Source organism: Marmota marmota, unplaced genomic scaffold (genome assembly GCF_001458135.2).
Source record: "Marmota marmota marmota unplaced genomic scaffold, marMar, whole genome shotgun sequence".
NCBI lineage: Eukaryota > Metazoa > Chordata > Mammalia > Rodentia > Sciuridae > Marmota > Marmota marmota.
In genome coordinates this window covers 7,075,510-7,090,430 of record NW_026000020.1, presented here as the reverse complement: position 1 = coordinate 7,090,430, position 14,921 = coordinate 7,075,510, and the positions used below count along the sequence as shown (strand labels likewise).

At 51.4% G+C, this 14,921-nt stretch overlaps 1 protein-coding gene across 4 annotated transcripts in view; it reads left to right on the top strand.

Moving 5' to 3' along the window:
- Kcnip3 (potassium voltage-gated channel interacting protein 3) overlaps positions 1–14,921 on the top strand; it is a 75,321-nt gene that overhangs the window by 42,240 nt on the left and 18,160 nt on the right. The window contains exon 1 of one of the 4 annotated variants that reach the window (XM_048810355.1): positions 7–137. The exons of the other annotated variants lie outside the window; for them this stretch is intronic. Within the exon in view, the coding sequence (XP_048666312.1) occupies positions 35–137 (103 nt within the window). The 5' untranslated portion in view covers positions 7–34. Of the gene's footprint in view, positions 1–6; positions 138–14,921 lie in introns of those variants that run through there. 4 annotated transcript variants of the gene reach the window in all.

Here is a 14,921-nt window from a genome sequence, read left to right as displayed (position 1 = left end):
GGGGTGCGCCCTGGCCCCAGGAAGCCTAGGCGCCATGGGCATCCAGGGCATGGAGCTGTGCGCCATGGCTGTGGTTGTGCTACTGTTCATCGCCGTCCTCAAGCAGTTCGGCATCCTGGAGCCCATGTCCATGGAAGGTAATGCGTGGCCACCTGCCCATCCGCTGCCCTTCGCCAGGGGCCATCGGGCTGTGGGGAGGCAACTGCACCGCTTCTTAGCGGGTCTGGCGAGGAGCGGCCCTGGAGGTCTCGGCCGCCGCCGCCCCCTCCTGGCTCTGGAGGTCTGGGCCTGGGACTAAAGGAGCAGAGAAAGCTCGGGCTCTGAGGAGTCCCAGAAGGGACAGGGCTGCGGCGCTCGGGGTGGATATGAGCTAAGTGCCCAGTGACACCTTGACTGTGCATGCATGGCTGTCCTAGGCCCGCTGGTCCCAGCCGCCCCTGGCCTGGGCCACCCAGCGGCAGGAGGTAACACAGGGTGGATATGACCGGAAGGACCCTCGTTCTGAGGCGCCTAGCAGAGGGCAAGTGATTTGAGCCCTCTGTGGCAGGAGGGGCCGCCCCTTTCAATCCTCCAGCCGGTATCTAGTTCCCCCTCCTCCAGCGAAGCTCAGGCCCAGGGGATCAGTAACCAAATCTGCAAGTGCCACATTTCTGTCCCAATAAAATATTAACTAAGGAGACAGACCTACTCTGAAACCAGAGGCCGAGGCTTTCCTGGACCCCTGACAGGCCCCTGGGAGCAGCTGCTTCCCAAGCCATGGTTAGGGCCCTGCCTGTCTTTGCAGGGTAGGAGGAGGGGCCCCTCCAGGGCACAGCTGGTTAGGAAGGAGACCCTGACACAGGGGTGGGAACTTCCCCTCCAATCGGTCCCTAAATACAGGTGCAGCTCTGGAGGTGGGAAAGGGGCTGGCTTGCTCCCTCCAGCCTCTGAGGAGGAGGGGCGTCCTGCCTGCCTCAGCACTCTGCTGACCTTGCCAGGCTCCAGCCCTTGCCACTGGAAGCCAGAGGCCTGAGGGGAGGGAGCAGGATCTTCCCCTGACTCCGAGCTGCCCAGCAGTCTCCTGGAGAGCCCCTGGGAAGGGCACGGCCAGGAAGAAGGCCCTGCCTCCATTCTCCTCCAGAGCTGGGCAGGATCTTTGCCTGACCTCCGGTCCCAGGCCCCTGAGAAGCCCTGGAGTTCCATCACACCTCTTTCCTAGGTGAGTTCATGAGACCCAGAGAGAAGGAGCCCTCAGAATGGTTCAGGGAGCTGCTACCATGAGCTTAAGTGGGAGCTGGGGAGGAAATTGGCCCAAGCGGAGCCTGCGCTGGCTGGAGGCTGACCCTGGCAGCGTCATCTGTGACTGGGTCTTAGTGGGAAATGCTGTACAGGTGCCTGGGATAGGAGCAGGGGCCGGCATTCCCCACTGCTGTGTCTTGCCTCCTGCAGGGCATCTCTGTCCCCTGTCCCCTCCTACCCATTTTCTACCAGGACCAGCTAACCTGGCTTTACCTAGTAACTGGGCCCACTCGCTCTCAGCTCTGGGCAGGGTTGAGGTTTGCCTCTGTGATGGCTGAGGACAGGGGCTGATTTCCAAGGTGCAAGGGCTGTGCAAGACAGCACAGGCTTTCTGCCACCTGCTGAAAACCAGCTTCAAGCTCTGATAAGTTTCTCTTCTGTGGTCTAAGTGCTCACGTGTGCTCCTCGGAGTTCTGGGGTTTTGAAACAATTGGGAGAGTCCAGAGCCTAACAGAGCCAGGCCTGAGCTGGGGTCCTATTATCCTCAAAGACTCGGTGTGATGTCCCTTCACCATGCTGAGCCTCATTTGCACCATCTGTTAAATGGGCCAGTAATGCTTCCTGCCTGCGGGGACCACAACAGGCGTGAGTCGGCGCGCAGACTTTGTGAACCATTACTCTCAGCCGTAACTAGCAAGGAGTGATTGATTGCTTGTAATAATAGAACGGATTCGTGGTTGAAAACATGCTCTTGCTCAGCCAGCCACCCTCCTACTTAGGTCAGAGAGGGGGAGTTGTGAGTTCTAGATGTTCTGTGTTGATGGGGAACAGTGCCAGCCAGGGGCCTGGAAGCACCCAATGGCTGGGCAGTGTCTAAGGGACTGTCAGATGAGCTGCAAGGAGCCTGGGCTGTCCCATCCACCTGGCCGTGAACTGCTGTCAGTGCCACTGGGGGCCGGAAGGGGGCTGGTCCCTCAGGACCACTGCAAGCTTGCGCCTGTGTGGTTCCCTGGGTCCCTTGTCCTCTCTCAGCCTCCGTGGTTCTCGTCTGCAAGAAATCAGAGCCACGAGTCCCTGGGGATGTTCAGAACCGAAGAGCCTGGAGCTAGCAGGACAGCCAGAGGGCCATCGAGGAGATCCCTCCCAAGCTTTGGGACCCGGAGGCTGCCCAGGCAGGGCTGAAGGGCTCGGGATTCTCGGGGTGCCTGACACTCCAAGCTTAACAGTGGAGTCTGGGCCCGGGAGGCCCATGGAGGTCCTGAGGCCAGGGAAGTTGTAGACATGGTGTGGTGTGGTTCGTCTGTCTGTCTTCCTGAGTATTGAAGTAGGATTCTCAGAGGGCTCGTGTTCCCACGGGGTGTGAGTCTGGCCCCTGAGCCATAGACTGCTTGAGACCATGGCAGAGGGTGTGGGGCCCCAGCCACTCTGACGTGCTGGTGACATCCCACTCTCCTGCAGGAACCTAAATTCCCTCAAACCTGAGTTTTCCTCCCAGCCCCGACCCACCTTACGGTACTGAATACTCAGTTTATTTGTCAGTCTGTGGCCAGCCACGTGGGGACAGGGACTCTGTCCTGCTCACTCTACTTCCTGGGTCTGCAACAGAGACTGGTACCAGGCAGCAGCTTGATGCAGCTCCATGGATTCAGGAGGGACTCTTGCCAATAAGGAAGGAGGACTGGAACCTGCTCTGTCCCAGTGCCTCAGCCCCTGCCCATGAACCTGGGGCCAGGTGTGTGAGAGCTGCTGGCCAGAGGGGCACAGGAGGCCTCTGAATGCAGGAGAGGATCTGCTGCAGAGAGCGCAGAGGCTGGGAAGTGGGGGGCACTGGGTGTCCACAGGGTTCCATGTGGCCAGAGCAGGGAGTGGGGACCCGCGGCAAGGGAGATGGCGGAGGCTGCCCGGGACCTGTGGGCCTCGCTTCTTAGTGGGTCAGTCATCATAATCACCTGGTGAGCCTTAAATAAATACTGTGGGGCATTGAGCCCCGAGTCTCTGGCTGGAGCCCAGACACTGGGATTGTATAAGCTTCTTGGGAGACGCACGTGCAGCCACAGGGGCCAGGCCCTCCAGGGTAGCGTTTCTCAAAGTGTGTTCCCCAGTGCAACAGCAGCAGCACCCAGGGGCTTGTTGGGAAGTTGCCCCTAGGCCTCCACCCGAACCTCTGGGGTCCAGGTATGGGACCAGCGGCTGTCTTTTACCCAAGAGTCACTGGGACACACCCAAGGTTGATGACCCCTGCTCTGTCTGGACATGAGCCTCCTTAAGGACACTGGTTCTTATTCTTAGAGAAAACTAGAGCTCTTGGAAGGTCCCAAGCACAGGAGGGAGGTGACCTTGAATTTTAACAGGGCTCCCTGGCCACCCTGTTGCAGGGTAGCAGAGTTTGGGTTGGAAGCCCCAGTGCAAGCCATGTGCAGCCCTCCAGGAGGGGGTGGTGTGGGGTGGGGAGGTGGAGACAGCTTTTGGCTCCATTGCTGAGGCAGCGCTGGTAGGATTTCCATGGGATGCGAGGAAGAGGGGATTTCCTCCTTCAGTTTATTTTTTTGGGGGGTGAAATACTGGAGATTGAGCCCAGGGCACTTTACCATTGAGCTCCATCCCAGCCTTTTTATTTATTTATTTATTTACTTATGATACGGGGTCTCACTAAGTTATTTAGGACCTTACGGAATTGTTGAGACTGGCCTTGAACTTGCAGTCCTCCTGCCTCTGCCTCCTGAGTCTTTGGGATTACAGGTGGGCACCACACCTGGTTCCTCCTCTGCTATTGAAGGCCCATGTAATTTTGCTGGGCCCACCTGGACACCCAGGATTCTTCCCTGTTTTAAAGCCAGCTGGTTTGCAACTTTAATTCCATTGGCACCCTTAACACCCCTTCACCCTGTGACCCAACACATCCACAGGTTCCAGGAATCACGGCACGCAGAGCTGTCCCTCTGCCTACACCATGTCTGTTAAACACAAAACTCCAAGTGGGGCATCAAGGAGGTGGTGAAAGACACTCTCTCTCTTCAGGGGAGCTTCATGGACTAGAAAGAGAAATTCACAAACCAATAGCCTCCGGTGGGGACACGGCACCATGAGACTGGGGCCGGGGGGTCACCACGGGGGTGTGTGAGATGGAAAAGAGACCGTGTCAGGGACTCAACACTGGGGCTTCCAGGGCTAAGGGAGGAATAAAGAGGCCCAAAGGTCATAGGAACGCCATGGAGAGCCATGTTCTGGAAGCCGAGAGGAGGAAGGGAGGCCGGGGGAGGAAGGGGTGTCCTCCAACCCCAGGTCAGGTGCTGCTGATGAGGTGGTTGTTGGCCCCCAAATCAACATCTGAGGCCCCAGGTCATCTGGAGACAGGAGCCACCAGCAGACCTAGTAGAGCCTCCCTGGAATCCTGGAGCCCATCAGCCCTCCGTCCCTTGCCCTCCAAGTCAGATCATCCTGCTCCTAGTTGGCTGGTCAGGGCCTCCCCAGACCCCAACCCTCCACAGGGTCAAGACCACCACAGGGAGGCAAGGCCATAGGGAGAGGGAGAAGAAGAGACGCTTCCCACCTGGAGGGGTGGTGGGGGTCAGAGACACAGCCGGTCTGCCTTGGGGACCACCGGCAGACTCACACCCAGAGCTGGCTGGAACTGAGTCCCCATAGGGTCCACCGGACTCACCCACTAGGTGCCCCCACCACAGGGAAGCTTCCGGCCCAAAAGACAGTAGTGTCTAAGTTGAGGAGCAGGCTGAAGGGCTGGGACAGCAGCTTCCCTGGGGCCAGTCATTGCTCCCTGAGCTCCTCTTCCTCCTCTACACGTGAGGCCCCGGCCACTCAGGGACTTTCCCTGATCCCCCCACCACCTGCCCCTTGAGGTTGTGTTAGATGACACCGCCCTCAAATTTTCCACGATCACGTCCCCACCGCCTGTGGCCTCTGAGGGCAGCTGGGACTGTGTCTATATACTGATGGCCTCTGAGCATGCCCAGCGTGGCCTGGCCAGCGGCCAGCATTGAGCGTATGGGTCCGTCCTCTGCTGCCAATAACAATACCACAGACTGGGCAAGTCACACAGGTTTATTTTGGCTCACGGTTATGAAACTGCAAGGTCAAGGGCCCACATCTAGTGATGGCCTTCTTGCTGGCAGAGTCCCAAGGTGGCACAAGATGGCAAGAGACAGGGAGCACATGTGTGTATGTGTCCCTTCCAGTCTCTCCCTCTTCTTTTAAAGCCACCAGGATTCAATCCTGGGACAACATCCTGGTGACCTTAACTAATCCTATTCACCTCCCCAAGGCCCCATTCCGAACACCAGAGTCACATAAAGTCTCCACCTCTCACTGTCTCACAGTGGACATTGATTTCAACACGCAAAGGCTTGGGGGTCACATTCGGGCCACCTCCAAACCATGGCATTGAGTAAATGGAAATTGAATGCTGCTCTTGGCACAGACATTCCAGGCACCCACTGTGTGCCCAGAGGGCGAGGCCACCAGGAGGGGAAGTGATTGCTGGGAAGTGACCCCTGGGAAGGTGGCCTCTGAGGGGAGGGTCCCTCCAGCTGGTGTGGAGACAGGGGAGGTGGTCCCTGCAAAGTTCACGTGCCTGAGGCGTGGTCCTGTGTGTTGGCGTGGAGGTGGTGGGACCTTCAGAGGTAGGGGCTAATGGAAGAGGGTTAGGTCACGGGGTCGCCGTCCTCAGCAGGGTTAGTGAATTCTCCCAGGATCCTGGTCAGTTCCCACAGAGTATAAGAGCAAGCCTGGCCCTGAGACCTTCTAGTTTCCTGTCTGACCATGTAATCTCTTCCCTATGGGGCCAGTCTCCTTTCTGCTTCTCGGCCATGTTGTGACACAGCCAGGAGGACCCTCACCAGGACCCTGGTACCATGCCGTTTGGATCCTCCAGAATCACAAACCAAACAAACCTCTTCATAAAATTACCCAGCCTCAAGTATTTTGTTACAGCAACAGAAAACAGCCTAAGTCACCAGTGGTGCCGCTTGGAGTGCCCTGGATGCCCTCTCCATGCAGCATCCACCACCATTTGTAAACTGCAAGGCCCTCAGGACTCCGGCAGCTCCTCAGGCTGAGTTTCCAGGACTGACTTGCTGACGTCAATGAGTGTCTAGTGATTACCTCTCTGTGTCTGACACTTTGGGCCTGTCCGAACTTTGTGCTCATCAGCAGGCCTATTTTATAGATGAGAAAACCAAGGCTCAATGCTAATGAGGGACTCTCCTGAGGTTGCCCAGCCAGAGAATGGCAGAGCCAGGACCTTCCAGAATGCTGGGGCACCTGCCCTGGATGTTGCTCTAACTGAGGGCCAGGGAACCACTGGGCACATGTCCCAGTCTTTCTAGAACAGTCTAGAACAGCTGTCAGGAGCCCAAAGTGGAGCCAGCTACCTGGGTTCAAATCCAGAGTGGGAGAAGTCTCCCTGTGGAGCCCCTGTGAGGACCCACTGTGGCAATCGTGTGCTGAGCTCGCAGGATGGGGCTGGGCAGAGCCGGTGCACGGAGGCGCAAGCTCTCCTCCTTTCTTGCCCAGACTGTCCCAGCTCAAGTCCACCACAGCCTCGTGTCACAGTCTACAGTTGAAGGCAGGGGGAGCAGGGAGACCCTTGCAGGCCGTCCTCAGGTCAGGGGGCTTCCTTTCTCTCTGTGGGGTCAGGTCCCTGGAGGAGAGGGCTCTGTCTTGAGGTGATTCTAGAAGATGGTGTGAGTCTCGTGCTGCTGGAGGCTGGGGGACATGGCAAGGCCCCCTGCTTCCCCATGTCAGACTCTACTGTCCAGCACCTTGACCCCGGTTGTGGATTCAAGGCATTTAGCCACAGATTTTCAAAGGAGGTTGCTACAGTTGGGTCTGGAATGTCCCCCAAAGGCCAGGTGTTAAAGGCCTTGTCATAGCCTGTGGCACTACTTAGAGGCGGTGGAACATTTAGTGGGTGGGGCCTCGTGAGAGGAAGTTAGGTCATTGGGGTGTGTCTTTGAGGGGAAGATTGGGACCCTGCCCTTTCTCTTCCTCTCTTTTCACTTCCTGGCTATCTGAGGTGAGCAGCCTCCTCAGTTGTGTGCTCTGACCATGTTGTACTGTGCTGCCACAGGCCCGGAGCAACAAGGACCACATGCCATGGACTGAAACCTCTGAAACCATGAACCAAGATTTTAAACGTTTCCTGCTTATATGTTGTTTGTCTCAGGTAGTTTGTCACAATAATGGAAAGCTGACTAACACAGAATTCTTACTTAGAAGTCCAGGGTCGGGCTGGGGATGTGGCTCAAGCGGTAGCGCGCTCTCCTCAGCACCACATACAAACAAAGATGTTGTGCCCGCCAAAAAACTAAAAAATAAATGTTAAAAAATTCTCTCTCTCTCTCTCTCTCTCTCTCTCTCTCTCTCTCTCTCTCTCTCACTCTCTCTTTAAAAAATATATATATATATATAAAAGAAGTCCAGGGCCTCTGGACTGGTAAGGGGCAACCTAGTCTGAAAAGGGAGTTTTGTCCCAGTCTCCCCTCATCCCACAGCAGTTCTGGGACTTCTCTGTGGGACCCAGGAGTCACCTGACTAGCAAAATCAAAGTGAGGGCTGAGGCCCACCAGCCCAGGCAGGAGTGGGGAGCCCCATTCAGTGCATGCTCCTTCTCTTCCCCAAGCCCTGTGAACTGTTGTCACCCAGAGGCCCCAGTGGGGTGGGCCCAAACCCACTCAGCCCTAAGAGGCTGGGCTCCTGGGGTGGCAGTCAGGTCCCCAGAGGACCTACAAAGTCACCCAGCCCTCCTCCACAATGCACGGTCACTGGGACGGGTATGGTGTTAAGTCACCAACTAGGGACCACGTTAAGGCCCTCAGAGGCTCCAAGATTGCAAGGATTCCAGGGCCTCCCATCAGTAAATCAGACCAAACCTTGCACTGAAAGGTAAAATGGCTGTAAGGAAGTTGGTGGGTCTTGTCTCGGTGATCACATGGACGCTTTCTGAAATACCAGGTTCACCTGCACACACCTGGCCCTGCCCTGGAGACCTGGGCAGAGCGTGTGCCAGGCTGCACACAGGTGACTGTGAATGTGCTGCTGTGCACCTGGGGGACCGTGCCCAGCAGCTCTGGGGAGGGGTGGTGAGGGGACCACGTGAACAGCCGGGCTCCAGAGGGCTGGGGGCAGTGAGTGCAGAGGGTGCTTGGAGTTTGCCTCAGAGGGCGAGGATGGGCGATGGCAGGCGGGGACGGTGGGCTCAGGAGGAGGCTGGGGGAGTCTGCAGTCTGTGCTTTCTCCCTGCTGGGGACAAGCCGCTGAAGGCCCACAGGGCAGCCCAGAGAAGCTTTGCTGAGCTCAGCCATCGGGGGTGGGGGGTGGGCCCAGAACACCCAGGCCCAGCACTATGCCTCTCAGCTCACTAAATCAAAGATGGGGATCCACCTTGGTCGAGCCCCTGATGGCAGGTCTCGAATAGAGAGGGCAATGGGGTACAGGTCAGGAACTGGACTGGGACTTTTACATCCTGAAAGAAAGCCCAGCTTGCCATCTGTCAGGTTATTATATGACTTTGGGACATTGAACTTTAAAATATCAAGAAAAGGCTAGGCACGGTGGGACACGCCGGCCCTCCCAGCGACTCAGGAGGCCAGAGCAGGAGGACTGCAAGGTCAAGGCCAGCCTCAGAAACTCAGCAAGACCCCTGTCTCAAAATAAAAAATTAAAAAGGAAAGAACTGGGGATGCAGCTCAGTGGTAAAGGCCGTCTGGGTCCAGTCCAGTACCAAAGAAAAAAGAAAACCCTTAAGGAGGGAGAGGGACAGGAGGACCACGCTCAGGGAGAGGTCGAGTGGGAGACCGTGGGCACATGTCACAATTGTGTCCCAGCAACCTCTACAGACTGAATGTACAGAGCCTGAGGCCTGATTGACAGTGGTTCCCCCCGACAGCACTCTAAAGTGACACTGAGGAGCCGGGCAGCCGTCCTCCTGCCTTGTCTTCCACCGCTGGGTGCTTCCAACCCAGCCTTGGTGGACGGCACCAGCCATCACCTGTGGCAGGGTGAGGTGTCGCCTGGCCCAGCGGCACTCTCCCCATTCGCTGCAGGTCCCCTTCACTCCGTTCTCTGTGTCGGTTCATTGTGACACCCGTGGCCAAGGAGGCCATTCTGGAAAGGAGGCCAGACAAACCTTCCCAGCTTTGGGGACTTGGTGGCTCCCATACCACATCCACTTGGCTCACCTTAGACCCTCTTCCCAGACTGCCCTTTGACCCTCCTGCCTGCTGTCAGAGGCCTGAGTCTTGCAGCCCCAGCTCTCTCTCTGGACCCTGCCATGCCCAACGGGGGCAAGCCACAGGGAGGGCTGGGGCCTGGGACATCTGCAGGCTTTGCCCAGAGACTCTACAGTTGAATCCCAAGGCAGTGACCCGCGCACCCGCCAGGGGAGGCTCCACCCACCCAGCGTGGCCCCCAAGTGCCTCCAGGTGCAGGCCCACAGTCTCTGAAGGTTCAAGTTCAGGACGAGGCAGGATGCTGGTCAGGGCCTCTGATGAGGGTGGCGCATCTTGGCAGGAGCATGCTGTGAGCTCCAGGCAGGGTCCCACAGTCCCTATGGAAGACACTCCTCTAGTGACTAAGGACCTCCTGCTAGGCACCTCCCAATACACCCCTCTGGGGACCAAGCCTTTGGAGGGCAAACCTTACCAAAGACCTCCTGAAGACCCTGTCCCCAGACACAGTTACATTGAGCATGAGGGCTTTAACTGTGACTCTGGGGGCAGGGGACAAAATTCAGAATTCAGTCTACAGAACGAGTGATCAGAGACCGAAGCGGTTGAAGGGAAGGGAGTAGGGACCAAGATGGGGCAGATGAGGTCAAGCAGGGGGGACACTTATTGGCTACTTAGAGATTTGTCAGCTTGGGACCGCTGTGGAGCAAAGGGGGCCTGGTGTGTATTCAACGGCTCCTCCAGTGTCCCGGGAAGAATAGGCTGGCGGGATCCAGGCAGAAGAGGTGGTGCTGGAGCCCGGGCCTTGGTGGGGCTGTGGACAAGGGAGAAGGGGTCAGGGGCAGGATGTGGCAGGAGGAGCTGGAAGGCCCGGGTGAGCAGGCTGGGGGAGGACCCGAGGTGGACAGGTTCCCTAAGTCACTCCCAGACCCCCGCTACCAAGGAGGGGATTCCTATTATCATTTCTCGGTCACCTCGGAGGTGTGGCCTTGTCAACTCATCTGCATTGTCCTGCTGTTACTGACTTGGAGTGTCTTTCAGGCGTCTGATCATCTTTCCCTTTCCTTCTCAGAGATCGTCTGCTCTGGACATCTGTAAACTCTATGCGTTTCAAACTCTATGTTTTGTTGAACAGAAACCTCTCATTTTTATGTAACTGGGTTCATCAATTATTTTTTTTCCTTTATGGTCTGAGCTTTTGAAGTTTTTTTAAGAATTTTTTCTATTACTGTAGGTAACAAGAGGCCCTTTGATTTTATTTTAACCCTATAGCTTACCTTTTGCATAGGGATCTTTAAGTCATCTTTCTTTTTCTTTTTTCTTTTTTTGCATGTGTTCTAAGGAAGAAATCTAGATTTATTTTCTTTTTGGTGCTCTAATGTTCCTAAGACCATCTACTAAACAATCTGAACTTTTATAAAATTCCCCGCAATATTTGAGTCTCAAGACAGTAGAATGAATTGGACATAATTTTCCTACTTCATATAAGAACACACGAACAGTGTAACTTCACGTCATGTGCAACCACAAGAATGGGAAGCTATACTCCATGTGTGTAATATGTCGACATACATTCAACTGTTTTGTATATCTAAAATTAAAAATTAAAAAAAATACCTGAATCTCTTTGACCTCCCTAGTCTTTTCATTGGTGTATTCCAACCATACAATTTTTATTATAGTGACTGTGCAATATACATTATTATCTGATAGGGAAAACTCCTTTTTTTTTTCCAGGGATTGAACTCAGGGGCACTCAATCATTGAGCCACACCCCCAGCTCAATTTTGTATTTTATTTAGAGACAGGGTCTCCCTGAGTTACTTAGTGTCTCGCTTTTCCTGAGGCTGGCTTTGAACTCGAGATCCTTCTGTCTCAGCCTCTGGGATTACAGGCATGCACCACTGTGCCCAGAGGGAAAACTCCTTTATTCTTGCTTTTTAGGTTTTTGTGGGTTTTCTATTTTAAATTTTAATTTAATTTTTAATTTTAAAAAATTCTTCCACATACATTTCAGAATTTATTTGCCAAAGTTCTCAAAAAATCCAACTGGACTTTTTTTTTTTTTTTTTTTTTTTTTTTTTTAAGCAGTGCCAGGGATCACACCCAGAGCCTTGCACACGCAGGGGAGACCATCGAGGTGGTGATGGAGCCTTGGGTCTGGGTGGGCAGTCTGGAGGCGGGAGAAGGGTCAGAGATGAGCACTTTACACCAAGCAACACCCCTGCCCTGGATTTGGGGGTGGGGTGAATTGAATTTGCTTACAAAATACTTTAGGGGAGAAATGACATCTTTATAAAAGTATATGGCCTTATCTAAGGTGGAATGTCTAATTTATTCAGATTATCCTTCTATATAGAGGTCCTTTGATTTTTGGTTAATATTTAGATCCTTTTGGTTTTGTTGCTGAGTGTTATTCTTTTTAGTTATTTTTTTCTAGGTGGTTATTACTGATGTAGAGAACTACTGATTTTAATAAATTTCTTTTGCATCAGACAACTCTACTGAACTCTCACATCTGTTGATTCTTTGGGTCATTGTAGGAACCGTATCACTGAAAATCATGTCAGTTTTATTCTTTCCTTCCCAGTTCTTACACCATGCATTCTTTTCTCTAAGTTTCCTCCTAGCATTGGCAGGACATTGATTAGTGGTGATCGTAGCCAATCTTGTCTTGTCCTAGATCTTCAAGAGAATGATCTGAGCTTTTGCCATTAAATGTAATACTTTCTGTACATTTTTTTTGACAATGTGCTTTTTAAATATAAACTTCGAAAGTTAGGAAGTTCCCTTTGACCTCTAGATTGCTAGAGTTCTTGCTTGTTTGTTTTATTATAAATAGGTGTGGAGTTTATCCAATGCCTTTTCTGAGTTAAGATTTCCACGCGGTTCCCCCTCACCCTCTTCCAGGGGACACCTTCTTGATTACTGTGTACCTGTGCAGTTGGGACTCAGTGAGTCAGCATCTGGATTAGGGTTTGCATGTGTCTTTCAGAGTATGATGGGCATATTGCCCTCAGATGATTTTGAAATCAAAATTACTGTATTGACCAGCAGATTCACAATTGGAGATCACTGATCATCCTTTTAAAAGCCATTGGCTGGGAGTGGAGTTAGTTCAAGGGAGAAAAGTAACAAAAGAAGTGAAGATGGAGAGATAAATATCAGAAAAAGATCAGAAGATGGAGAGATAAAGATCAGAAAGTGAATCAAGGTAGTTTTGTCATCCTCACTTTTTTAATAGAGAAAAGAGCAGGTTTGGGATGTTTGTCTTGGTTTTTGCTTTTTGACTCTCAGGAGAGAGATTTTCTCTTCTTTTGTTCATAGGACATCCTCAACTTTGACTCATTTAAAACATCTTTCTTGTAGATTCTGTGTCGAAGGAACCGCTGAGCTAGAGCCAGTCCAGGGGCTGAGATTGTGGCTCAGTGGTAGAGCACTCCCCTAGCACGGGCGGGACCCGGGTTCGATTCTCAGCACCACATAAAAATAAAGGCATTGTGTTGTGTCCATCTACAAAAAAAGATTCATTCTCCCTCTCTCTTTAAAAAAAAATATAAAACATCTTTCTTGATTCCTTTTTTACCCTTTATTCCTCCATTTCCTTCTCTTCTATAGGCACTTATTCTCATTTTTATTTCATTTTAATTTTATCCAGTGTAGAATTCACCTTTTCTGGTGTTCAGTTCCATGAGTTTTGACAAATGCACAGTTGTGTGGCCAGGCCCACAGACAGGATGGAGAATAACCCTCCCACCCCCCCTTTGATGGTCAGCCCCTCTCTTGCCCTCCCCCCAACACCCCGCCAGGTCCCAGCAGCCACTGGTCTTTTGCTTTAATTTTCTATGATTTTATCTTTTCCAGAATGTCATATAAATGGAGCCCTGAACTATTTGGCCTCATGTGCCTGGAATCTTTCTCTGATTTCTGCATTTGAAATTCGTTCCTGTTCTTGATTGTCTCGGGAGTTTGTCCTTCTCATCCCGGTGTGCCACACTCTATTGGTGTGCTGGTTGGAGGACATTGGGCCACTTCCAGTTTGGGGCAATTATGAATTAAAATCACCATAGATGAGGGCCTAAATGTGGTTGTGGGAATATCATTGGTTTTATTTCATTTGGATAAGTAACCGGGAGTGGATGGCTGGGTCATATGGTAAGTGTGTGTTTTGGCAAGCTGGTTTCCAGAGGGACGGTGCCATTTTTCACCCCTGTCAGCAGAATGCACTGCAGTCGTTCTGCATCTGTACCACCCTGACACTATCAGTACTTGTTATTTAAACAATTCTAATAGGTGCATAGTAGTAATTCACTGTGGGCTTGATTTGTATTTCTCTAATGGAAAAGGGTGCTAAGCATCTTCATATACTGTCCATATATCCTTCATAGCAAAGCGTTTGATCACGTCTTTTGCCCATTTATTAATTTGGGCTCTTTGTTCTCTGCTGAGTTTTAAGGGTTCTTTAATATAATCTGGATGTCCTTTGTCGTATATGTGATTTGCAAATGTTTTCTCTCAGTCTGTGTTTACCTTTTTATTTAGCAATATATTTATTCTTCTCTTGCCAAATTGTTTTAACTATTCTAGTTCCTTTGTCTATGTAAATTTTAGAATACTCTATATGTACCAGAAAACTTTCTGGGATTTTAATAAGAATTGTGTTAAATCTGTAGGTCATTTGGAAGATAATTTACATATTTATGATACTGAATCTTCCAATCCATGAACATGGTATGCCTCTTCATTTATTTAGATCTTCTGTGATTTCTTTCATCAGATCTTCAGTTTTACATACATGCACATGTTTTACTAGATGTATTTTATTGGTGGGGAATGTGATTGTTCGTAGTGTCATTTTTAAAATTTGGTTACTTATTTTTTACATCAGTGGAAGAGTTTTATTCCAATTTACTTTGCATTCAAAGAGAATTATAAGCTGTATTTAGTTCCTTACTTTATTAAAATGAATTAAAATTCTAATAGAAATTATAATACATAATGAATTTGCAGATCAAAGTTGGGCTAATTGCTTGGAGAAAAAAACAATTTTAAATTACAAACTTCTCACCTCCACACCAAGGATAACCTTGTAATTAATTAGTCATCATTCATGCTGTTGTGCAAGATACCACTGAGACTTGAATAAACAGGAAAACTGAAGAGTCCTCCAGTCACAGACCAGGGACCTTCCTATGGCTTCTCACAGTGGTGGACGGCAGCATCATGGAAGAGTCATGATCATTTTCCATCTTTAATTTCTCTTACAAAATTTGTTTCTCAGCCATCCCACATCTGTTCATAAACAGGTTTGTCTCTATCCTAGCTAGCAACAGATTGACAGTTTCTGTCACCTACAGTCATCTCCTCCAGCTCCTCTCCCAGCTGGAAACTAATCTCCATATTCTTAAACGTGCTTCATCTCCTTCCTGACTTAAAATTGCTGTTGGTTTGGGCACATTTCCCTCTGCCTAGTGGCAAAACCCACACCTAGAACCTTCCTGTACTCGTCAAAGTTCAAGT